The following is a 26,574-nucleotide window of genomic DNA, read 5'->3' as shown; positions in this document are numbered from 1 at the left end:
GAGCCTCTTAATGAAAGTGAAAGAGGAGAGTGAAAAAGTTGGCTTAAAGCTCAACATTCAGAAAACTAAGATCATGGCATCCGGTTCCATTACTTCATGGCAAATAAATGGGGGAGCAGTGGCTGACTTTATTTTTGGGGGCTCCAAAATCATGGTGATTGCAACCATGAAATTAAAAGACGCTTACTCCTTGGAAGGAAAGTTATGACCAACCTAGGCAGCATATTAAAAAGCAGAGACATTTCTTTGTCCACAGAGGTCCGTCTAGTCAAGGCTATAGTTTTTTCCAGTAGTCATGAATGGATGTGAGAGTTGGACTATAAAGAAAGCTGAGCGCCGAAGAATTGATGCTTTTGAACTGTGATGTTGGAGAAGACTCTTGAGAGTCCCTTGGACTGCAAGGAGATCCAACCAGTCCATCCTAAAGGAGATCAGTCCTGGGTGTTCATTGGAAGGACTGATGTTGAAGCTGAAACTCCAACACTTTGGCCACCTGATGTGAAGAACTGACTCATTTGAAAAGACCCTGATGCTGGGAAAGATTGAGGGCAGGAGGAGAAGGGGACAACAGAGGATAAGATGGTTGGATGGCATCACGGACACAGTGGACATGGTTTGGGTGGACTCCAGGAGTTGGTGATGGCCAGGGAGGCCTGGCGTGCTGCAGTTCATGGGGATGCAAAGAGTTGGACACGACTGAGCGACTGAACTGAACTGAACTGAAACATGCAATTTCACATTTATGTTAAACTTTCTACCCAACAGGAGAACTCAATTCAGCCCAGTTTCTGCCACTTGATAACAAAGATCACCTTTCTTTCAGTGTTCAATAGCATGCTCATCATTTCCTTCAAAGGCTTCACCAGCATACTTTTAATGTTCATATCTCTACCAAAATTTTTTCATGATGATATAGGTGTTCTCTAAGATGATAGAAGTTGATAGAAGTTTTCTTTACTGTCCTCTTTACTTCCTTCTGGGCACTCACCAGAACTGTTATTAGCATTCATATTTCTACCAATGGTCCCTTCAAGGTAACCGATCTTTTACTATCAAGCACCTCTAAAATTCTTCCAACATCTACCCATTACCCAATTCCAAAATCACTTCTACAATTTTAGGTGTTAGTTTCCCAGGACCGCTTTAACAAAATACCACAAACTGGATGGCTTAAAACGACAGAAATTTATTCTTTCACAGTTCTGGAGGCTAGTTCAAATCAAAGTTGGCAAGGTTGGTTTCTTCTGGAGGCTGTGAGAATGAATCTGCTCAACACTTCTCTCCTAGCTTCTAGTGGTTGCTGACAATCCTTGGCTTCTAGATGTTTCACTAGTCTCTGCTCCTATCATCATATGACACTCTCCTTGTGTGTCTGTGTCTTCACATGGTCTTCTTAAAGGACATAAGTCATTGAATTTAGGGCCCACTCTAATCCACTATGACCTCATCTTACCTAATTATATATGCAAATACCCTATTTCCAAATAAGATTACATTCTGAGGTTCTGGACATGTGGATGTTTCCATTTGTGGTGGTATAAGTATCCGTGCTGCTACTGTGATCATTCTTGTATATGTATCCTGGGACACATGTGCAGGAGTTTCTGGGGGTCTAACAGTGGAGTTAAGGCATGAAAAGTTTACACATCTTCAGCTTTAATAGATGTTAACTCTTTTATGAAGGAATTGTCCCAAGTTAAAATTCCACCAATCATGTGTGAAGGTTCAGGTTGCTCCATATCTTTGTCCATGCTAGGTATTGTCAGACTCTAATCTAATAGGTATTTGCTTGTATTTTATTGTATTCTTTTTCCCCTTTCTGAACACTTAGCATTCATTTATATTACCTTTTATTTTCTTAATCTTTAATAAAATGTTATTTCCATGCTTTCTATTTTTAAAATTTTAAACGTGGAGAAAAATCGAAAGAATAGTACATCTATACCCTTCACCTACATTTAACAGCTGTTGGCATTTTGCCACATTTGCTTTATGTCTCTGTTCATTTGCATGAGAATGGTGTATACGTGTATGTGTGGTTTGTTTATTGCTTAACTATTTGAAAATAGGAGACATTAAGTTTTACTCCTAAATACTTCATTGTGTATCTCCTAAGAACACATCCTCCTGTATTATCACAGTATTATGGTCACTCTTAAGATATTTAACACTGTTAAAATAATATTATCTAAAAGTTTATAATTAGATCTCTCAATTTTAAACCCAGGATGCAATCAGGGATCACATATTGCATTTAGTTTGCTTAAGGACAGTTTCCCTGACTGTATGTGTATGTGCATGCAAGTGACTTTCTGTCTATCTGTCTGGTTTTCAGGACATTGATATTTTTCAGGAGTCTAGGTCTATGTTGTTTGTTTCAATGTGATTTTAATTTTATTTTCTTGATATCAAATGAGGTCAGAAACCTTCTCAGACATTTATTGACCATTCAGATCGCCTCCTTTGTGAAATGGCTCTTTAGTTCTTTTGCCCATTTAGGAAATGTAGAAATGTCTTTTTCCTGCATGAATATGTTTCCATCTGTTTGTATCTGTCCAGATGCAATCTCTTTTCTTTTTTAAAAACATTTTAAAATTTTATATTGAAGTATAGCTGATTAACAATGTTGTGATAGTTTCAGGTGGACAGCAAAGGGACTCAGCCATACATATACATGTATCCATTCTCCCCCAAACTCCCCTCCCATCCAGGCTGCCACATAACATTGAACAGAGTTCCCTGTGCTATACAATAGGACCTTGTTGGTTATTCATTTTAAATATAGCAATGCGTATAACTAGTGAGGATCTACTGTGCAGCACAGGGAACTCTGCTCAATGTTATATGGCTGACTGGATAGGAAGGGAGTTTAGGGGAGAATGGTACATGTAGTATGACTGAGTCTCTTTGCTGTCTACCTGAAACTATCACAACAATGTTAATTGGCTATACTCCAATACAAAATAAAAAGTTTAAAAATAAGTAAGTAAAGTGATGTGTACATGTTGATCCCAAACTCACTAAATATTCAGATGCATTCTTGTTTCAGAGGTCACTAAGCATGTATCACAACAATAGTTCAACCCCACAGCCCTAGGATACATATAGCAGATCTCAGTGATTACTACTTACTTCAGTACTGCTATAGTGAAGAGTATGCTAGAAAAGTGTTGTGATTATATGTCATGAATAGTCCATCTCCAAATTTCATCTCTAATCTTATATGCACTTCTTATAAATTTGTACAAGTTCTTTATCATTTTGGATACTTACTCTTTGTCAACTTATATGTGTTGAAATTATCTATTCCCATTCTTTTGCTTTTCATTTCACTCCCTTTATGGTATCTTTTGATGAATCAAAAGTTCTTCATTTTTATGTAATAAAATTTATTAATTTTTCATTTCTCCTTAGTGCTTTTGTGTTTTGATTAATAAATCCTTCCCTACATAAACTCAGGAAGATACTGTCCTTTATTCTAAAAGCTTTATGATATTTTCCTTTCACATTTAAGTCATTAAATTGGTTGATTTATATGTATAATATGAAATAAGGATTCCAGTTTCTTTTTTTTATATAGATAACCCTCTATCCCAACACCATATATTGAAAATATTGTCCCTGCACTGTTATAGTATTTCTAGCTCTGTCATATATCAGGTATTCATATATGCTTGGGTGTTCTTCTGGGTTCCTTTGATCTTTTTAACTATTACAGAATCAGTATCATAAGTTTAGCTTTTTTATGTCTTGATACCTTGTACAGCGGAAGGACAATTTCTTCCACCTTGTTCTTCTTCAAAAGAGTTTTATCTACTTTTGGCACTTTGCTTTTCCATGGAAATGTTAGAATCAGCTCATCAAGTTACACACACACATGCGCGCACGTGCACACATGCACACATTCACACACAAACATATACTCTCTCTGATGTGATTTTGATTGAGTTTCCATCAAAGAAATCAGTTAAGGACAATTCATATATTGATAATATGTATCTTCAAATCTTGGAATGTAAATATATCTTTTCATTCATTTAATTTTTCTTTAATTTTTCAGTATATTTTCTTTATTCTGTTTCTTATAACATTTTGTGAAACCGATTAGTTTTTTCTTGATTTTTTTAAGCAGCTTTGTTGTTGTTTAGTCGTTAAATTGTGTTCAACTCTTTGTGACCCCATGGGCTGCAGCACGCCAGGCTTCCCTGTCCTTCACTATTTCCTGGAGTTTGCTCAAACTCATGTCCATTGAGTCATGATGCCATCCAATCATCTCATCCTCTGCCTCCCTCTTGTTTTACCTTCAATCTTCCCCAGCATCAGAGTCTTTTCCAAAGAGTCTCCTCTGTTCATCAGGTGGCCAAAGTATTGGAGCTTCAGCTTTAGCATCAGTCCTTCCAATGAGTATTCAGGGTTGGTTTCCTTTAGGATTGACTGGTTTGATCTCCTTGCAGTCCAAGGGACTCTCAAGAGTCTTCTCCAGCACCACAGTTCGAAAGCATCAATTCTTCAGTGTTCAGTCTTCTTTATGGTCCAACTCTCACATCTGTACATGACTATTGGAAAAACCATAGCTTTGACTAGACAGACCTTTGTCAGCAAAGTGATGTCTCTGCTTTTTAATATGCTGTCTAGGTTTGTCATAACTTTCCTTCCAAGGAAACTTTTTTCAATTCATGACTTCAGTCACCATCCACAGTGATTTTGGAGCCCAGGAAAATAAAATCTGTCACTGTTTCCACTTTTTCCCTTTCTATTTGCCATGAAGTGATGGGACCAGATGCCATGATCTTAGTTTTTTGAATATTGAGTTTTAAATCAACTTTTTCACTCTTCTCCTTCATTCTCTTCAAGAGGCCCTTGCAGCTGCTGCTACTAAGTCACTTCAATCATGTCACACTCTGTGCGACCCCATAGACAGCAGCCCACCAGGCTCCACCATCCCTGGGATTCTCCAGGCAAGAACACTGGAGTAGGTTGCCATTTCCTTCTCCAGTGCGTGAAAGTGAAAAGTGAAAGTGAAGTCGCTCAGTCGTGTCCAACTCCTAGCGACCCCATGGACTGCAGCCTACCAGGCTCCTCCATCCATGGGATTTTCCAGGCAAGAGTACTGGAGTGGGTTGCCATTGCCTTCTCCTCAAGAGGCCCTTACTCCCCCGATAAAGAGGTATAAGGCAGGTAAGGTAGTAGGTATTCCCATCTCTTTAAGAGTTTTCCACAGTTTGTTATGATCCACACAGTCAAAGGCTTTAGCATAGTCAATGAAACAGAGGTAGATGTTTTTCTGGAATTCCCTTGCTTTCTCTATGATCCAGCAAATGTTGGCAATTTGATCTCTGGTTCCTCTGCCTTTTTGAAACCCAGCTTGTACATCTGGAAGTTCTCAGTTCACATACTGCTGAAGCCTAGCTTGAAGGATTTTGAGCATAACCTTACTAGCATGCAAAATGAGCACAACTGTATGGTAGTTTGAACATTCTTTGGCACTGCCCTTCTTTGGGATTGGAATGAAAACTGACCTTTTCCAGTCCTGTGGCCACTGCTGAGTTTTCCAAATTTGCTGACATATTGAGTGCAGCACTTTAACAGCATCATCTTTTAGGATTTGAAATAGCTCAGCTGGAATTCCATCACCTCCACTAGCTTTGTTTGTAGTAATGCTTCCTAAGGCCCACTTGACTTCACACTCCAGGATGTCTGGCTCTAGGTGAGTGACCACACCATGTGGTTATCTGGGTCATTAAGACCTTTTTTTTATAGTTCTTCTGTGTATTCAATTTACATATGATGAAATTCACCTATTGTGTTCAATTAGGTACTTTTTATTAAGTTTATTGAATTGTACGGTCGTTACTACATCCAGTTTTAGGACTTTTCCTTGACTCTGCAAAATTCCCTTGAACTGATTTGTAGTAAATAAATTCCCATGTGTACCCTACATTTTTGTCTCTATGAATATGTCATTTCTAGATATTTCATATAAATAGACTCTTATTTGATGTTTGAAATTTTGCTTCTTTCAGGTGGCATGATGTTTTTGAAGTTTGCTCATGTTGTAGCATGTATCAGTAATTCATTCCTTTTTATTGCTAAATAGTTTTCTATTGTATAGATATACCACTTTTTGTTTATCCCTTCACCACTTCATGATACTGAGTTGTTTCAACTTTGGGGCTATTATGAACAATGCTATAAACATTCATTTGCAAGTTTTTGTGTGGATATGTTTTCATTTCTCTTGAGTGAATATTTTCTGGGTCATACAGAAATACTTACAATTTCTGCGTGAAACTCTGTGTAAAAATGTTTGAGGAACTGCCAAACAGTTTTCCAGTGTAGAAGTATCATTTTACCTTCTCATCAGTGATGTATGAGCATTCTTACATCTCTACATCCTTGCCAACAATTGTTATTGCATCCTTTTTATTTAGCTATTCTTGTGGGTGTGTACTGGTATCTAATTTTAGTTTTATTTTTAATTTCTGTAATAAATAATCTTGATGCTATTTCATGTGTTTATGAGCCATTCTTATGTCTTTTTTGATGAAATGTCTATTCAAATCTTTTACCCAGGTTTTTTTTTTGCCTTTTTATTATAAATTTATTTATTTTTTAATTGAAGGATAATTGCTTTATAGAATTTTGTTGTTTTCTGTCAAACTTCAACATGAATCAGCCATAGGTATACATATATCCCCTCCCTTTTGAACCTCTCCCTCCCCCCCCCCATCCCACCCCTCTAGGTTGATACAGAGCCCTGTTTGAGTTTCCTGAGCCATACAGCAAATTCCCATTGGCTATCTGTTTTACATATGGTAATGTAAGTTTCCATGTTACTCTTTCCATACATCTCACCCTCTCCTCCCCTCTCCCCATGTCCATAAATCTATTCTCTATGTCTGTTTCTCCATTGCTGCCCTGTAAATAAATTCTTCAGTACCATTTTTCTAGATTCCATATATATGCATTAGAATATGATATTTATCTTTCTCTTTCTGACTTACTTCACTCTGTATAATAGGCTCTAGGTTCATCCACCTCATTAGAACTGACTCAAATGTGTTCCTTTTTATGGCTGAGTAATATTCCATTGTATATATGTACCACAGCTTCTTTATCCATTCATCTGTCAATGGACATCTAGGTTGCTTCCATGTTCTAGCTATTGTAAATAGTGCTGCAATGAACAATGGGATACATGTGTCTTTTTCAGTTTTGGTTTCCTCAGGGTATATGCCTAGGAGTGGGATTGCTGGGTCATATGGTTGTTGTTTTGTTTTGTTTTGTTTTTTGATAAAAACAGTCCCACAGCATTTATTGTCATCTGGTAATAACATAAGGGTGAGCAGAACAATATGAATACAAGTTTTAGAACTACATCTCTAACAAAAGACACCTAAAAAACCCAACGGTATTGCCAAACAATTTCTCACTTCATCTATCACTTCTAGTTGGAGACACTTTGGAGCAGAGTAATGTTATCTCCTTTTAGCATGATCCGACCCAGTTGTTTTCTTGACTTTGTTTTAGAATGAATCTCTTCTGCATCATCTAATACGAGGTTCATATACTCATCAAAACCAATGATACAGCCCTCTATCCGCATATTCACTTGCTCATAAAGCCACACCTGAATCCGCGATCTATTTTGCAAGTATCTGAAGATGAGATTGATGGGCTGCACCATCACCTTCTGCACCTTCTGGCCCTGGCCCCGGTACGCCATGCTGGACACTCACAAGCACCACACTACTCCACACTCTCTCTCAGAAAGCAACTCCATATGGTGGTTTTATTCCTAGTTTTTAAGGAATCTCCATACCATCTTCCATAGTGGCTGTATCAATTTATATTCCCACCAACAGTGCAAGAGGGTTCCCTTTTCTCCACACCCTCTCCAGCATTTATTGTTTGTAGACTTTTTGATGATGGCCATTCTGACTGGTGTGAGGTGATATCTCATTGTAGTTTTGATTTGCATTTCTCTAATAATGAGCAATGTTGAGCATCTTTTCATGTATTAGCCATCTGTATGTCTTCTTTGGAGAAATGTCTGTTTAGGTCTTTTTCCTACTTTTTGATTGGGTTGTTTGTTTTTCTGACATTGAGTTGTATGAGCTGCTTGTATATTTTGGAAATTAATCCTTTGTCAGTTGTTTCATTTGCTATTATTTTCTCCCATTCTGAGGGTTGTCTTTTCACCTTGCTTATAGTTTCCTTTGCTATGCAAAAGCTTTTAAGTTTAATCAGGTCCCACTTGTTTACTTTTGTTTTTATTTCCGTTACTCTAGGAGGTGGGTCATAGAGGATCTTGCTTTGATTTATGTCATCGAGTGTTCTGCCTAAGTTTTCCTCTAAGAGTTTTATAGTTTCTGTAAATCTTTTACCCAGTTTTTGATTGGGTTGTTTGCTTTCTTAGTATTGAGTGGTGAAGGTTCTTTGTGTATTCTGAATGCAAGTCTTTTACAAGATATATGCTTTGCAAATATTTTCTTCCAGTCTATTTCTTTTTGTTTTCTTAATAATGTATTTTGAAGAACAAATTTTTAAAATTTTAATGAAGTTCAATTTATTAATTTGTTCTTTTATGACTTGTGCTTTTGGTATCGTATCTAAGAATTCTTTGCTGAATTCAAGGTCAGAAAGATTCTCCTATGTTTTCTTCTAGAATATTTATAGTTTTAGCCTTTATAGTTACATTTATTATCTATTTTAAGTTCATTTTTCTGTGTTAAGATAAAGGATCGAAGTTCATATTTTGTGTTTGAATATCCAGTTGTCCCAGCATTATTTATTGTAAAGATTATTATTTCCCCATTGAATTGTCCTTGCACTTTTGCAGAAAAATGGTGATGGTGGTTTAGTCACTAAGTCATGTCCAACTCTTGCAACCCTGTGGACTATAGCCACCAGGCTCCTCTGTCCCTGGGATTTCCCAGACAAGAATACTGGAGTGGGTTGCTCTTTCCTTCTCCAGGGGATCTTCCTGACCCAGGGATTGAACCTGGGTCTCCTGCATGCAGGCAGATTCTTTACTGACTGAGCCACCAGGGAAGATTTTTTGTAGAAAAATCAGTTGATCATAAATATAAGTGTTTATTTCTGGACACTCAGTTTGGTTCCCTTGATCTGTATGCCGATGTATATGCCTATCCTTACACTCTGAACCTCCTTACCTTTATAGTAAGTTTCAAAATCAGGTAGTATAATTCCTCCAATTTTGTTTCTCTTTCTCAAAATTGCTTTGGTTATTCTAGGTCCTTTATATTTCCATGTAAATTTAGAAGCAGCTTGTCAGTTTTTCTACAACAAAAAAAAAAGGCCTGCTGGAATTTTTATAAGGACTGTACTGAATCTATAATTCAATTTTGGGGAAATTTCCATTTTAACAATACTGAATATTCTAATCCATGAATATGGAAGGTATCTTCCTTTATTTTGATTTTCTGTAATTTATTTCACCAATAGTGAGAGGAGACATCCTTGCCTTGTTCCCAGTCTTAGGGGGAAAACATTCAGTTTTTAACCATTAACTATGATCTTACCTCTAGATTTTTTGTGCATACCTTTAGAAATATATTACTTTCTTATGGATGCTGTAATTAGTTACCATAAATTTAACAGCTTAAAGCAACACAGAATTTTTCTCTTACAGTTCTAGAGGTTAAAAGTCCTAAAATCAAGATGTTCACAGGGCTGTATTCCTTCTGGAGTTCTCTAGGGGAGCCTTTTTCAGCTTCTGGAATCCGCCTGCATTTCTTGGTTCATGGCCCCTTCCTCACATTACTCTTACCTCTACTTCCATCCTACATCTCCCACTGTTTCTGACCCTTCTTCCTCCTTCTTGTAAGGACCCTTATAATTACATTGGGCCCACCTCCATAATCAGTGACAATCACATCTGCAGAGTCCCTTTTACCATGCGACATTTTCAAAGATCCCAGGGTGCAGGTTGCAGACATCTTTGGTGCCTACCCCATGCAGGTTGAAGAGGTTCCCTTCTATTCCTAGTTATTTGAGAGTTTTTTGAAAATCATGAATGGGTGTTAGATTCCGTTTACTGCTTTTTCTGCACCTACTGTAGTGAATAGGTGGTTTAAAGTTTTAGTCTGTTAATATGACATTGTATTAACTGCTCTTTATATGTTAAAACAATCTTTCATCCCTGGGAAAATTATATAATTTTACAAGTGTATCATTATTTTACAAATGATCATTATTTGATCATTATAATGATACCACTTACAAGTGTATCATTATAATCATTTTTATATGTTGCTGGATTAGACTTGCTAATATTTTGTTGAGGATTTTTGTGTCTATTTTCATGAGAGATATTGGCCTGTGATTTTTCTTTGCTTGTGGTATCTTTTTAAACTTTGGTTTCAATGTAATAATGACATAATAGATAAGTTGGAAAATATTACCTCCTCCTTTATTTTCTGAAAGTGTGCAGGATTGACATTATTTCTTAAATATTTGGTAGAATTCACCAGTGAAACCATCTGAATCTGGACTTTTCTTTGTGAGCAGTTTGTTGACCACTAATTCAAGCTCTCTTATTATAGGCTTTTCAGCTATTCTTTTTCTTCTTAAGACTGCCTTGGTAATTCATATCTTCCTAGGAATTTGTCCACTCATCTAAGCTTTCTCATTTGTTGGCCTAAAGTTATATATAATTTTCCCTTTTAATTGTTTCTATTGGTATAGGATCAGTAATGATCCCTCCCTTTTAATTCTTGACTTTAGTCATTTTTGTCTTCCTTCTTATTTTCTTGGTTTGTCTAGCTAAGAATTTGCCATTTTGTTAATCTTTTCAAAGAACTAGCTTTTGATTTCATTGATTTTTCTCCATATTTCCCCTGTTTTCTGTTGCACTGATTCTGTAATCTTTATTATTTTCTTACTTCTTGCTTTGTGTTTAGTGTGCTCTTTTTCTAGTTTCCTAAATTAGAAGCTCAAGTTATAGCTTTGAAACCATTCCTCCTTTCTGATATAGGTGTTTAAAGCTCTATGCATTGTTTTATCTCTATCCAGAAATGTTATGTTGTGTTTTCATTTTTATTTAGTTCAGAATATTTTTAAATTTCATTTGGAAGTTCTTTGACCTATGGGTTATTTAGAAATGTGTTTGTTTAATATCCAGATATTTATATTTTCCCAGATTTCTTCTAGTTGTAGATCCCTAATGTGATTCCATTGTGTTCAGAGAAATACTTTGTATATTTTCAGACTTTAAAAACTTTTTGAAACATACTCCTACCATGGAGCCCTCACTCCAATATCAGGATGATAGATTACCTCTTTCTATAAGTCTTCTATCAAATGTTACCTTCTCAATGAGACCTACTCAGACCAACATTAAAATTGCCACCAACCCTACCACCACCCCCCAATCCTTCCAATTATCCCTTATCCTGCTGTAGTTTTTCTTTTTCACAGCACTCATAACCTTCTAGCATACCATATAATTCACTTAGTTCTTTGAAGATAGCAATCTTTGTATTATTTATCAATGTTTCCCAAGAACCTGGAATAGTACCTGGATCAGAATGGCCGCTGAATAAATACTTTTGAATATATACATTAGTGTATTCATCTACTTGATCATATGTAGCCAAAATTTGCTGGCTTTTGTTGTAATATAGGATTTTATTATATAAACTTGCTACAGTTTTATAATTGATTCTTCTTAGATGGACATTTATATTTTTGCTAGTTTCAGGCTATTATAAATAGTACTGATCTAAATATTCTTATTGTACCCTGGTGCACTATGCTTATATTCTTCTAGGGTATATATGTAGGAGTGGAATTGATGGGTCATATTATGAGCATATTCAGTGTCAGTAGATAATGTTATAGTGATTTGCACATTCCTACCAGCAATGTATTTGCTCCACAACCTCACTGACATATGGTATTGGTATTTTTTTTTTTGCCAATATGGTATTCCCTTCTTAATTAGTATTTCCATGAATTATGATATTGAGCACTTTCCTTGTATTTATTAGCCAATGTATTTCCTCTTTTGCAAGGCACCTTTTTCTGTCTTTTGCCCATTTTCCTAGTGATTCTCTTCTTTATCAGTTATTTGTACAACAAATATCTTTCCCCATTCTGTGAGTTTTTTCTTTGGGATCTTTTTAATGAACAGAAGCTTTTAATTTTAATGTATCTGAATTTGTCAATGTATTCCTTAATAGTTACTGCTTTTTAGATCTTAAGAAATCCTTCCATAAATATTCTTATACCTTGCTGGTGGAAATGCAGAATAATACAATTCTTACAGAATGAAATTTAGAAAAACATAGAGAAAAATTTGTTATACATTTGCCCTATATCTCAGCAGTGCCAGTTCTTGGAACCTATTTTAAAGATATACTGAGAAAATACAAAATCCTGTATGCACAGGCTGTTTGTCAGGGAATTAGTCACAGTAGCAGTAAAGACTGGAAACAACACCAGGGTGCATCAAGTAGGGGAGTAGTTGAATAAACTCTTGTACATCCACACAGTGAAGTACTGTGCAACTATAAGAAGGAAAGGGAAGAGCTCTATACATTAACATGGAATTATTGCCAGAATATATTGTTAAGTGCAAGAACTTAAGTGTTAAGTAAGTTGTAGAACAGTGTTTATAGTAAGTTACCTTTTATATAGGAGAAGGGGATATACTGAATTATATATATATATATATATATATATATATATGAAGGAAATGGCAACCCACTCCAGTATTCTTACTTGGGAAATCCCATGGACAGAGGAGCCTGGTGGGCTACAGTTCATGGGGTCACAAAAGAGTTGGACATGACTGAGCAACTAAACAAAAACATAAACACACACACGTGTGTGTGTGCATGTGTTATGTGTTTGTGCCTATTTACTTATATTTCAAAAAAGAAGCAATGGAACCATAAAGCCAAAACTAGTAAAATTATTATTTATGGAGAAGGAAAGGAGTGGGATGAGGTTTACAGAGATGGAAAGCAAGACTTCTTTGAAGGTACTGTATAATACAGTTTTCACTTTAGTGAAGTGAAAGTGAAAGTTGCTCAGTCATGTCTCTTTGTGACCCCATGGACTATACAGTCCATGGAATTCTTCAGGCCAGAATACTGGAGTGGGTAGTCTTTCCCTTCTCCAGGGGATCTTCCCAACCCAGGGATCGAACCCAGGTCTCCCGCATTGCAGGTGAATTCTTTACCACCTAAGCCACAAGGGAAGCCCAAGAATACTGGAGTGGGTAACCTATCCCTTCTCCAGCAGATCTTCCCGACCCAGGAATCAAACTGGGTCTCCTGCGTTGCAGGCAGATTTCTTTACCAACTGAGCTATGAGGGAAGCCCTCGTTTTCATTTTAGACCCATGTAAATGTTTTGCATAATTTTAAAAATTAATCAAAAGGGAAAAAATAAATCCCTGAAATTTATAAACAGCCTGAAGCAAATTAGCCTAACTATGAATAAAGTTGGTATCATAACCATACAGAGAAAATAGTTATGTAAAATGATTTAAAATAATATTTTCATATTCCTAATGGGATATAATTTAAAGGACAAAAGTAACTGCAAAGAATTTTAAAACTGTATTCAGTAGTTTTATTGTTGATAATCATGTTAGTATTGTTATTGACATTTTAAAATTCTATATATTGTAGGAAAAAGCTAATAGATAATTTTGTTAATATCATTACGAGCCAGAATCCTAAGCACATGTGAGAGAAATACGAGTCAAAAATCATGGACTTAAAAAAAAAATCATGGACTTAAGTAATAATCTTGTAATCTTTTTGAAGTGAAAATACCAGTACAAATTTATAATTTATTTTTCATAAAAATTTTCCTACCTTTGTTCACTGAAAAAGGCCTAGAAGCAACAACAGCTCAACATTTATGAACAGATTTAGCAACATATTGTTGTTTCTAAATAGTATTTCACATTAACAGGAGCCAGTGGTCCTTAGAGAAATATTTCAGGTTTGAGTCAGGAAATATGCAAGATGAACTTAAGATATCTTGCTATGCCAGAAAACTAGAAAGCAGTACAGGAGTCAATTTTAAGGGACTTTCACTGATCCTAGGGCTTCCCCAGTAGCTCAGTGGTAAACAATCTGCCTGCAATGCAGGAGCCTCAGGAGACATGGTTCAATCCCTGGGTGGAGAAGATTCCCTGGAGGAGGGCATGGCAACCCACTCCAGTATTCTTGCCTGGAGAATCCCCGTGGACAGAGGAGCCTGGCAGGCTACATTCCATAGGGTTGCAAAGAGTTAGACACAACTGAAGCAACTTTGCACGCATGCACTGATCCTAAGTGGAATAACTTGATCACTAAAAAGAATTACTACATTTAATTGAAACACATCAAATATATGAAAATACATGTCTTACAATTATACTAAAAATAATCATTGGTCATCATTGGACACTTTTAAAGTACCAACTCATTAAACTCTTATAGTTGAAAAATAATGGGAAACAAATCAAGCATTTGTCCTACTTTTCCTGTATGAACTTATGTAGGGAAACCAAATAGTTGATGACGGTAAGTCCATTATAGGATTCCAAATAATTAATACAAAAGAATAATAGAAATAATAAGTACAAAATAAATAATAGAATTAGGGGAGCTCCACTTTACAACTCTTAATAAATTAATGGATATAAGCAATGGTCATCAATGGATGCAAACCCTTTAGTTAAAAAGCAAATGGGAAAACTTCATAATGGAAGGATCAGACCAAAAACACCTGAATCTACTGATCAGTTTTAACATCACTAGAAATGGGACCACTGAACATTATGTGCCTAATGATATGATGTAATAGGAAATATACAGCTATATAATATATGGAGGATTCTTGCCTAAAAATATTGAACTCAAATCTAGATCAGCAATATCCAATACAACTTTTTACAATAATGTAAATGGTCTTTATTCTGCCCAGAATGACATCTAGTAGCCACATGTGCTTGTTGAACATTTGATATTCATAGTTTAACAGAGGAACTAACATTTAAAAAATTTATTTAAATAGACTCATGTGGCTAGTAGCCACATGGTAGCATAGCTCTAGATTTGACTACCAGTTTGTAAGAAATAGAGGGGATTCAGGAACAGGTTAAATAATATCATGAGGAACAACTAATTAAATTCATTTGTTCTGATTCAAATGATGTGGCTTCTCTAATGAATAAATGGGATTGGGGGAGAAAAAGATTTGAGGGCTGAGAAAGAAGGGAAGCTGTGTGTGTGTGTTTGTGTTTTTTTAATGAGGCTTTAAAGACATAACAGCTAATGGCTGCTTTAGATCTTGAACCAAGTGTAAAAAGACATCTTTGAGAAAATCAGGGCCATTTGAATATGAATTTAGTAGTAGATAATGGTAAGGAATTATTATTAATTTTGTGAAGTGTGATAATGCCATACTAGTTACATTTTTTCAAATGCCTTTATCAGTTAGATGCATGTACTTGCATGACCCTGAGAGTGAGCACCTCAAATTTTGGACCCCAGATGCCTCACTTGCCTCACCATAGTCCCGGGCTTGCCCAAGATGCACTGTAATAACATAGCTATATATTATTGTCATTTTTCACAGGTTGTAAATACCTGCCCCAGCAGAGTTTCATTATCTGAGATTCAAGATTTAATTTTTATTAATTTGTCAAAGGTTGTTTTGGTAGGCTTTGTAGAACTTCCGTATCTCTTTGTCTTGATCCAGATGAACCCCAAAAGAAGAACAAAGGTGATCCCATGAACAAGCTGGAAAGTTTTTACCAAGAGATGATAATGAAAAAGCGTCTTGAAGAGTTCCAACTAATGAGAGGTGAACCCTTTGCTTCCCACTCACTGGTCTCAGCTACATCAGTGGGAGATAGTGGCACAGCTGAGAACCCGTCATTACTCCAGGACAAGGGAAAACAGGCAGCACAGGGTAAAGGTCCCAGTCTCCATGTGGCAAAAGTTATTGATAATTCACCTGAGCAGTGTTGGACTGGGCCTAAGAAGCTGACGCAGCCAATAGAATTTGTCCCAGAAGATGAGATCCAGAGAAATCGTTTGTCAGAGGAAGAGATCCGAAAAATTCCTATGTTTTCTTCATATAATCCAGGGGAGCCAAACAAGGTATAGGCCAAACCAAGAAAAAAAAAATGGGTTGTTTTCATTTTTATTTACCTCTACTTAAAGTAATACTTTTGTATTAACTTTGATTATACCAAAGAATCATGACATTGGCACAATGATTGCATTTTTCTTTGACCTTTACTATTAATTCTCTGCTATATAAGTAGCTCTGACTATATAAGTAGCATATTTCCTAGGATGTTCATTGTGGTTTTCTAACGTCATAAGCTATCCTTAGAATTTTGTTTAAAAAACAAGAATTTTAAAGAAATCTTGATCAGACTGTAGCCCATGCCCACTAGAAACCCTCAACTAAAGAAAAATTCATAGGCCCGCCATATCTAGTAGCCATGTGCCTGGTCGTGAGTAGGGTTTGCTGTTACCACATGAGTTTTCTCTTCAGAATGCTCCACCTGGCTTTCATATGACATATGACTTAAATTGCTGGTAGCTTAGCAGCAAAATGAAAGCACAGGGCCTCTAAGCCTTGAGGAATTGGCGAATATCTAAGAAAAGTTGTAAATAATCCTTGTTTTGTTGTTCAGATTATTATGTCATGGTATGTGTTACATCCAGAATTGAAAATTTCATTATCATGTCACTCAAAAAAGCAGCACAAGACCCTGGAACATATACTTGTGTTCAATTTAAAAAACAAAACCAGAAAAATAATGTTAGGTCCTGGGTGTCCCTAAATTTTTAGAAAGGTGTTGTCGAGGATTATTAAGCAGTTTCCTTTGACTGATTACATTTCTAATATATTCTTGATGTTCAAGGGTAGCTGAATTTTTATTTTTTATTAAAATTATTAACTATGAAAAGTTAACAGAGAATAATATAGCAAGAACCTTTGTACCTAACCAACTTTCTTTACCAATCCTTGCCTTTTTTTTTTCCCCTTGACCACGCCACACAACTTGTGGGATCTTAGTTCTCTGACCAGTATTGAACCCAGGCCCTTGGCAGTGAGAGTGCGGAACCCTAACCACTGGATTGCCGGGGAATTCCCTATCAATTCTTAACAGTTTTCATATTTGGTTGATTTTTTAAAAATAAGGCCTTACAGAGACACCTGGAAACTTTCATGTATCCCTCACTGCTCCTATTCCCCTTTCTCTTTTCCAGTGGTAACCACCATCCTGTGTTTGCATTTATCATTCCCACGCATGTTTTATACTTTTACTATAAATCTGCATATTCATAAACAACATGTAATTTTATTTCTTTTTAAACTATATAGATGATATCATACTCTACATCCTTCTACAACTTGCTTTTTGACTCAATATACATGTTTTTAAAATTTATTTCTAAAGATATAAGGAACTGTGTAGTATTCCTTTGTAGAAAGATACTATAATTCATTTATCCATTCTCCTGAAGATTTTTTTTTCTTTTTTTCCATTATAGACAGTTCTGCAACAAATACTATTGTACACATCTCCTGTTGCACATGTACAGGAGTTTCTCTAGAACAGTTTTTCAAACTTTAGGTTACTATTAGTAGGTCACAAGCAGCAGTATTTTAAAGAAATAGAAAATATCAAAGTGCATTCCATAGAGTAGTAAGGATAATTATTGTTTTTTGAAGCTTTTGTTTATTGTGCTTTTGTGTGTGATATGTGTGTGGGCCAGAATATAAAATGCATTTCTTCCTATAGATCTCAGTCAAAAGGGCCAGAAAAAACATTGCTCTATTGCAGTGATTCTCAAACGTTAGCATGTACCAGAATCCTCTGGAAGGCTTGTTAAAACACAGATTGCTGGGTTCTGCCCCTAGAATTTTTTGTCATGTACATCTGGAGTAGGACCTGAGAATTTGCATTTCCAAGTTCCCTGGAGATACTGATGATGATGCTGGTCTGAGTGACGTTTTAAGAATCACTGTTCTAGATTATATATCTAGGAGTGGAATTACTGTAATATAGGATACGTATATTTTCACCTCCATGAGCAGAGTTTAAGAAATCTCTTTCACATCTTTGCTAAGACTTTAAAATACTTGACTTTTTATTTTGGCCAGTCTAATGTATTTGAAAGTTATCTCATGGTTTTAATTTCAATGTTCCTGATTTCCAATGAAGTTATGCATGTATTCATACATTCATTAGCCTTTCAGGAACTGTCTGTGAATTGCCTGTTCTGTTTCTTTCCCATTATTTATTTAGTTTTTAATAGTATTTATAGATTTTGATTATTTAGGTTTTAGTATTACCTATAGATTTTATTTTAGAATTCTAGATACAAACACTTGCTGCACCAGGTGAGTAGCTTGTATTTTTAACATTGTTTCTGATGTCTTTTGTTAAGCAGAAGGCTTTCGTTTTGACATAATTAAATCATCAGTATTTTATTTGATGGTTTGTGCTTTTTGAGATATTTGAAGGAAATCTTTCTCTATAAATCAATAAGAAAGAGACAAGCAATCCAATAAAAATGGCCAGAAGATATGAACAGGCAGTTCATAGGGGAAAAAACACAAATGACCAGTTAACATATATATAAAGTCTCATTAGTAATCAAAGAAATGCAAAATAAAACTACAATGAGATACTATTTAATATCATTTAATACCTTTTTACATTTGGCATACATTTAAAGGCCTGACAATGCCAAGTACTGGTGAACGTATGGAACAGTAAGAATTCTTTAATATACTGCTGGGTGAATATAAATGAGTATAACCACTTTCAAGAACATTGTGGTGTCAATGTATGGCAAAAACCACTACAATATTGTAAAGTAATTAGCCTCCAACTAATAAAAATAAAAGGAAAAAAAAGAACATTGTGGCAATACTCAGTAAAATGAAAGATGCTCAACACTGTAGGTCAGTAATCCCACTTCTTAGTATCTATCCTAGGGATACTTTTACACATACACATTAGGAGATGTTATAAGGATGCTCATAGTAGCATTGATTGTGAACAACATACATGTTCATAAGCAGGAGAATGGATAAAGCATGGCGAATTCATAAAATAGAATATGATATGGAAGAAAAAATGAATGAAACAGAACTACAGGTATCAACATGGATGAAACAATGTTGAATGAAACATGTTTTGTTTGAGACTTTGGGTTTCAGTGCCAACATGGAAACTGCTTAGAAGTCATCACTACTGTCTTACAACAGGAAGAACAGCTGAACAGACTAAAAAATCAATGAATTTTCTTGGATTCATCAGAGATTTGAAGTCAGAGAGCAAACTGCAACCTTGAAATCTGGAGAGACAGTCAATTACAAAGAATCACTTCCCAGATCTGCTTATCAGAAGCAGAAAGCACTGAGCCATAAGTTGGTAGGAACACATAAGTGGTAACTTTGACAAATTGCAGGAAACAGTATAGATTAGTGTTTGAGTAATAAACTTCTGGGGGCCACAGTCTAAGGGGGCCCCCACATTTTCATGACTCTTACCTCCAGGAACCCCACTGGGTTCTCATTGTAAAGAGCCAAGAATAAGTCTTCTGTTTCTGGCATGTTGATAGGAAAAAGAATCAACTTGAAATACATCCAGAGCTTCTACCTAACAGAGAGCTATCCAGCAAGTAAAACAACTTAACCAAAGCCTTCTCTAGTATGGGAGAAGGAAAATTACTGAACTCCAGGCCCCTCTAGTCTTACTGTCATCTACGAGAAAGAGAATAAAAGCTGTGAAATACTTGTGAAGGTTACAGGCTGGATACATGGGCACAGTAAATGCCTGAGACTTGTCAATGTATGGCAAAAACCACTACAATATTGTAAAGTAATTAGCCTCCAACTAATAAAAATGAATGAAAAAAAAAAAGCCTGAGACTTAATTATAAGATGCAGAATGTTTTCCCATACCCTGCACCTTACTACCACATCAACAGGTCTTCAGTATGATAACTATGAATTATAACTGAAGAACCTGCAAGGCTCAAACTCTAAAATGTTTTTAGGGAAACTCAAAGAAAACAAGGGAGACAAAAACAAGGGTATTAGAGGAAACTGAAAAACCTCTGATACCTGCAGCTAAAGCAAACATTAAACACAGCCCAACTTCTAGCCATATTAACATAAAACCTCACATGAAGGGCCTGTTTATCTCAGTTTCTACTGTGTTACATATAATGTAACAAAAAAGAAATGATTTTTTTCCTTTCAACAAAAAAGAAGTGATACAGCTTACCAAAAGCTAAACCACAGTCTCAAGAGACAAAACCAACATCAGAACAAAGTTCAGATATGACACAGGTTTTTAAAAAATAGCTATAACTAATATGCTAATGAGTCTGCTAGAAATAGTTTACAACATGCAAGAACAAATGGATAATATAAGCAGACAGAGAAACTCTAGAAAGTGATGTAAGAAATCAAAAACAGTGTAACAGAAACGATGCCTTTGGGAGTTCCCTGGTGGCCTAGTGGTTAGGATTCTGGGCTTTCATTGCCATGGCCCAGGTTCAATCCCTGGTCAGGGAACTGAGACTCTGTAAACCATGTGACATGGCCAAAAAAAAAAAACAGTGCCTTTGATAGGCTCATCAGCAGACTGGATACAGAAGAGGAAAGATTATAGCTTGAAGACATGTTAATAGAAACTTTCCAAACTGAAATGCAAAGATTTTAAAAAAAGACTTTAAAAATGTAACAGAATATCCAAGGACAATTCAGAAGGTGTACCATGCACATTGTTGGAATATTGGAAGAAGAAAGGAGCAGAAGGTGAAAAAAAGAAATATTTGAAGTAAGAATGACTGAGAATTTCCCAGAATTAATGACAGATACCGCATTACAGATCCAGGATCCAAGCAAAGAATACAAAGTAGGATAAATACCAAAAAAAAAAAAAATTTAAGCATATCATGTTCAAACACAGAAAACTGAAGACCAAGAGAAAATCTTGGAAACGGCCAGAGAAAAACTCTTTACCAATAGAAAAATAAAGATAATAATCACATTGGATTTCTCCTCAGAAATCATGCAAGCAAGAAGAGAGTGGAGTAAAATACTTAAAGTGATGAAAGGGAAAAATACCTACCTATAATTCAGTATCCAGGAAAAACAGTCATTCAAAAGTGGAGGAAAAATAAAGGCTATCAAACAAAAACTGAGGGAACTTGTCACCAGGAAACTTGCCTTACAAGAGATATTTCTGTTTAAAAGTTCTCCAGAGAGAAGGAAAATTATATATGTCAGAAAATAAGATCTCTATAAAGAAAGGAAGAGTGTAGGAGAAAGGATACATGAAGGTGAAATAGAATTTTTAATTTCCTATTTTAAATGATCTGAAAGATAACTCTTCCAAGCAGTAATAGCAACATGATAGGTAATTAGAGGATATGAATAAGTGTAATGGATGGCCGGAATGATAGAATGAAGGATAGAAAGAAGGAATTGTATTTGGTGTGTATAACTGTTACAGGGTATCTCCACTATCTGTCAAGTGGTATCATATTATGTGATAGTGGACTTACATTAGTTTTAAAGCTAAATTGCAAACTCTAAGGTATTTTACTAAAAATTATAAAAAGATACACTAAAAGAGAGCAGAAAATATCCATTCTCTACAGTCTTTTCCAGAAAATAGAAGCAAAAGAAACACTTTCTTACTGACTTTGAAATCAGCCTTAGGTTAATACCAAAATCAGATAAAGATATTATAGTAAAGAAGGACCATGAACCTATATCTCTCTTGAGCATAGATGCAAAAGTCCTAAATAGAGTAGTCCCCTATTATCTTCAGGAGATACATTCCAAGCCCCCCAGTAGATGCTTGAAACCACAGATTGTACTGAAACTTAGTTTTGTTTTTGTTTTTTTCTTATATATGGATGTGAGAGTTGGACCATAAAGAAGGCTGAGTACCGAAGAATTGATGCTTTCGAATTGTGGTGCTAGAGAAGACTCTTGAGAGTCCCTTGGACTGCAAGGAGATCAAACCAGTCAATCCTAAAGGAAATCAACCCTAAATATTCATTGGAAGGACTGATGCTGAAGCTCTAATACTTTGGTCATTTAATGTGAAAAGCCGACACATTGGAAAAGACCCTGATGCTGGGAAAGATTGAGGGCAGAGGAGAAGGGGGCAACAGAAGATGAGATGGTTGGATGGCATCATTGACTCAATGGACATGAGTTTGAGCAAACTCCAGGAGATGGTAAAGGACAGGGAAGCCTGGCGTGCTGCAGTCCATGAGGTCATGACAAGTCAGACTTGACTGAGTGACTAAGCAACAGTACCTACCTATGAAAAATTTTAATTTATGGAATATCCAAATTGCCAGCATCACTACTCTTGAGCTTTGTGGCCATTGTTAACTGAAAGGTTACTTAAACATAAGCACTGCAATACTGTGATGGTTGATCTGATAACCAAGATGGCTACTTAATGGGGCATACAGGGTGGATATGCCACACAAAGGCATGATTCATGTCCTGGGTGGGACAGAGCCAGAGAGAGTGGAATGATACAAGATTTCATCACACTACTCAGAACAGTGTACAATTTAAAACTTATGAATTGTTTATTTCTGGAATTTTCCATTTAATATTTTCAGACCACAGTGACCTTTGTAACTAAAACCACAGAAGTTGAAACTGGATAAAGGGGGACTGTTGTATTAGGAAAATTGAAATATTTTTATTAAAAAATATTTTGGTATTTTGATTAAAAAATGAAATATTAGGAAATTGAATCCAATAATTATATATCACTATTTAATTGGATTTCTTCCAGATATCCAAGACTGATTCAACTTTTGAAAGCCAATTAATGTAATCCACCACACCAACAGACTAAAGAAGAAAAAATATTATTTCAGTTGATGTAGAAAAGGCATTTGACAAAATACAAACACCCATTAATGACACAAACTCTCAGCAAACTAGGAATAGAGGGGAACATTTTCAACTTGGTAAAGTATACCAACAAAACCCCGCAGCTAACATCATACTTAATGGTGAAAGCCTGGGTGTTTTCTCCTCTGATCAGAAACAAGACAAGTATGTCCCCTTTTTCAATTTCTTTTCATCTCTGTACTGGAAATTCTAGCTAGTGCAAAAAGTAAAGGAACGGAAATTAAAAAGCACACAGATTGGGAAGGAAAAAATAAAACTATCTTTGTTAATAGGTGACATGTATGTCTTTGTAGAAAATTCCAATCTATCAACAAGAACATGAAACAATTACTAGAACTAAGGAGTATATGAAAGTTGGAGATATATGATTTGTATTTGAAAATCAATTGCTCTCCGGTATACCAAGAAATGAACCACTAAAATTGAAATAAAAAGCACAACACCCTTTATAATAGCACCACAAAACAGTGAAATACTAAGGTACAAATCTAATCTTAGGTACAAATCTAACAAAATATGTGTAGGATCTATATGCCGAAAAATATAAAACCCTGGTGAAAAATTAAAGACATAAATAAATGCAGAGATATTCTCTGTTTATAGATTGGAAGACACAGTCCCAACAAAATCCCAGCATATAGATATGCTGGATATAGACACACTAATTTTAAGTTTATATGGAAAGAGAAAATATCCAGAATGCTCAACACAATACTGAAGAAGAACAAAGTTGAAAGACTGATGTTACCTAACTTTAAGACTAACTATAATCAAGTATTTTGATGCTGGTTGAAAACGAAATAAATTGAGTAAAATAAAGACTCCAGAAATAAACTTTCACAAATATAGTGAACTGATCTCTGATAAGGGAGCAAAGGCAACTCAATGGAGAAAGGATAATCTTTTCAACAAATTTTGTTAGAACAACTGTATGCTGCTGCTAAGTCACTTCAGTCTTGTCCGACTCTGTGCGACCCCATAGATGGCAGCCCACCAGGCTCCCCCATCCCTGGGATTCTCCAGGCAAGAACACTAGAGTGGGTTGCCATTTCCTTCTCCAGCGCATGAAAGTGAAAAGTGAAAGTGAAGTCACTCAGTCGTGTCTGACTCTTAGCGACCTCATGAACTGCAGCCTACCAGGCTCCTCTGTCCATGGGAGTTTCCAGGCAAGAGTACTGGAGTGGAGTGTCATTGCCTTCTCCAGAACAACTGTATATCCACATGCAAAAAAAAAAATCTAGACATAGATTTTGCATTCTTCAGAAAATTAACTCAGAATAGATTATAGATTTAAATGTAAAACATAATATTATGAATCTTCTAGAAGAAAACATAAAATTTAAGTGACATTGTGTTTGGTGATGTATTTATAGGTACAACACAAAAAGCATGATTTATGAGACAAAAAATTGATAAATCCTACTTTATTAAAATTATAAACTTTGCTATATGAAAGATGCTTTTAAGAGAATCAAAAGACAAACCACACACTGGAAGAAAATATTTGCAAAACACATGTCTCATAAAGTACTTATATCCAAAATACAACAAAGAATTCCTTACACTCAACAGTAGTAAAACAAACTACCCAATTTAAAAATGGGCAAAGGAACAGACACCTCGCCAGAAAAGTTATATAGCTGTCAAATAGGCATATGAAAAGAAGTTCATCATCATTTGTCACCTGAAAATTGCAAAATAGAATAATAATGAGATGCCATTACACACCTATTAGAATGGCTAAAATTGACAATACCAAATACTACTGAGGATGCTAAACAACAGGAACTTTTATTCATTGCTCTTATGCAAAATGGCACAACCTCTTTGGAAGATAGTTTGGCAGTATCTTACCAAGTTAAACATGCTTTGCCATACAATCCAGTAATGAAGTTCCTAGTTATTTACTCAATTGATTTAAAAACTTACATTCATACAGAAACCAGCATGTGACTGTTAACAGCAGTTTTTATTCATAATTACCAGAAACTGGAAGCAATCAAGGTGTCCTTCAATAGATGAGTGGATACATTCATCTGTGCTACATCTATACAATGGGATATAATTCAGCAATAAAAAGAAATAATCTGCCAAGTCACAAAAAGACATAGAGGGCCTATAAATGCTTATTAATAAGTCAAGGAAGCCAGTTTGAAAAGACTACATATTGTACGATTTCAATTATATGACATTCTGAAAAACACAAGACTGTAGGAACAGTAAACAATGGTTGCCAGGACTTCAGGAGGAGTGGAGAAGAGAGTAATGGGTGAACACAGAGGATTTTTAGGGCAGTTTAAATTTTCTGTATGATAGTATGATAGTGGATGTGAGAAATGCATTTGTCAAAACCCATGAAACTGTACAGCATAAAGAATGACCCTTAATATAAATATCTTTTTAAAAAAATCATTTAGGAGATTGAGTAACCCCTGGGAAGAATGCAGACTGTGACGAGAATTTAACTATTACAAATATATAATACAACCTCAATGAAGGAATGGGAGAAAAGATGCTGAGCATGTTGTAGTGCAAGAAAGTATAGTGTAAGAAAGTATAATAATGTAAAAATATTGTTGGGGATATGTCAGAGGCACACAGGAGCCAACTGAGAGTTTCCAATAACTAAAGATGGAACAATTTGTACAACAAACTAGGTAAATTAATATTGGATTATAACCCAAAGTATAGAATATCTGTGAGCCAATACTGATAATAAGATCATTCAGTGAATCAATAAATGAGGGAGAGGAGACAAATATCACATAAAGAATAATTGGAAGCAACCTAGATGTCCATTGGCAGATGAACGAATAAGAAAGTTGTGGTATATATATGCAACAGAATATTACTGAGCTATTAAAAAGAATGCATTTGAGTCAGTTCTAATAATTTAGATGAAACTGGAGCCTATTATACAAAGTGAAAGAAAAGCACCAATACAGTATATTAACAAATATATAGAGAATTTAGAAAGATGGTAATGACAACCCTATGTGCAAGAGAGCAAAAGAGACACAGATATAAAGAACAGACTTTTGGACTCTGTGGGAGAAGGTGAGGGTGGGATGATTTGAGAGAATAGCATTGAAACATGTATATTACCATATGTGAAATAGATGACCAGTCCAAGTTTGATGCATGAAACAGGGCACTCAAAGCCGGTGCACTGGGACAACCCAGAGGGATGGGATGGGGAGGGAGGTGGGAGGGGGGTTTGGGATGGGGGACACATGTACACCTGTGGCTGATTCATGTCAATGTATGGCAAAAACCACCACAGAATTGTAATTAGCCTCCAATTAAAATAAATTGATTAATTTTAAAAAATGGTGCCTTCTAAAAAAAAAAAATGGTTAATGTACTAGTAGATGCTCTGCCTCAAGGAAAGGAAGCATAACTCCCAACCGCTTAATTTTGAGCTACTCTTAGTGACGTCTTTCCAAAGAGTACAGAATGGAAATACAGGAAAAAAAATTATGTTACAGTGTAGAAACCTAACACTGCCTCAGTCTGGCAATCAAAGTAAAGATCGGTCATAAATCATGTTGATAGTATGTATGCTTGGTATAATGTGATCAGAGTTGCTTCTTTTTCTGTATAGTCTTCC

General features: G+C 35.6%; 2 protein-coding genes across 4 annotated transcripts in view; one reads left to right on the top strand and one right to left on the bottom strand.

Annotated features, from left to right (window-relative positions):
• The window catches only part of RBM41 (RNA binding motif protein 41), a 78,114-nt gene that overhangs the window by 27,585 nt on the left and 23,955 nt on the right, over positions 1-26,574 (top strand). For all 3 annotated transcript variants that reach the window (XM_070462199.1, XM_070462198.1, XM_070462197.1), the window contains one exon: positions 15,729-16,132. In XM_070462199.1, coding sequence (XP_070318300.1) covers positions 15,729-16,132 — 404 coding nt within the window. The remainder of the gene's footprint in view (positions 1-15,728; positions 16,133-26,574) is intronic.
• On the bottom strand, positions 7,299-7,775 carry LOC110127822 (small nuclear ribonucleoprotein E). Its single transcript, XM_070462236.1, has one exon. The coding sequence runs from the start codon at positions 7,724-7,726 to the stop codon at positions 7,448-7,450; it is 279 nt and encodes a 92-aa protein (XP_070318337.1). The 5' UTR covers positions 7,727-7,775; the 3' UTR covers positions 7,299-7,447.

This window comes from Odocoileus virginianus, unplaced genomic scaffold, assembly GCF_023699985.2.
Source record: "Odocoileus virginianus isolate 20LAN1187 ecotype Illinois unplaced genomic scaffold, Ovbor_1.2 Unplaced_Scaffold_1, whole genome shotgun sequence".
Taxonomy (NCBI): domain Eukaryota; kingdom Metazoa; phylum Chordata; class Mammalia; order Artiodactyla; family Cervidae; genus Odocoileus; species Odocoileus virginianus.
The sequence above is the reverse complement of the archived record's forward strand: the minus strand, read 5'-3'. Positions and strand labels throughout refer to the sequence as shown.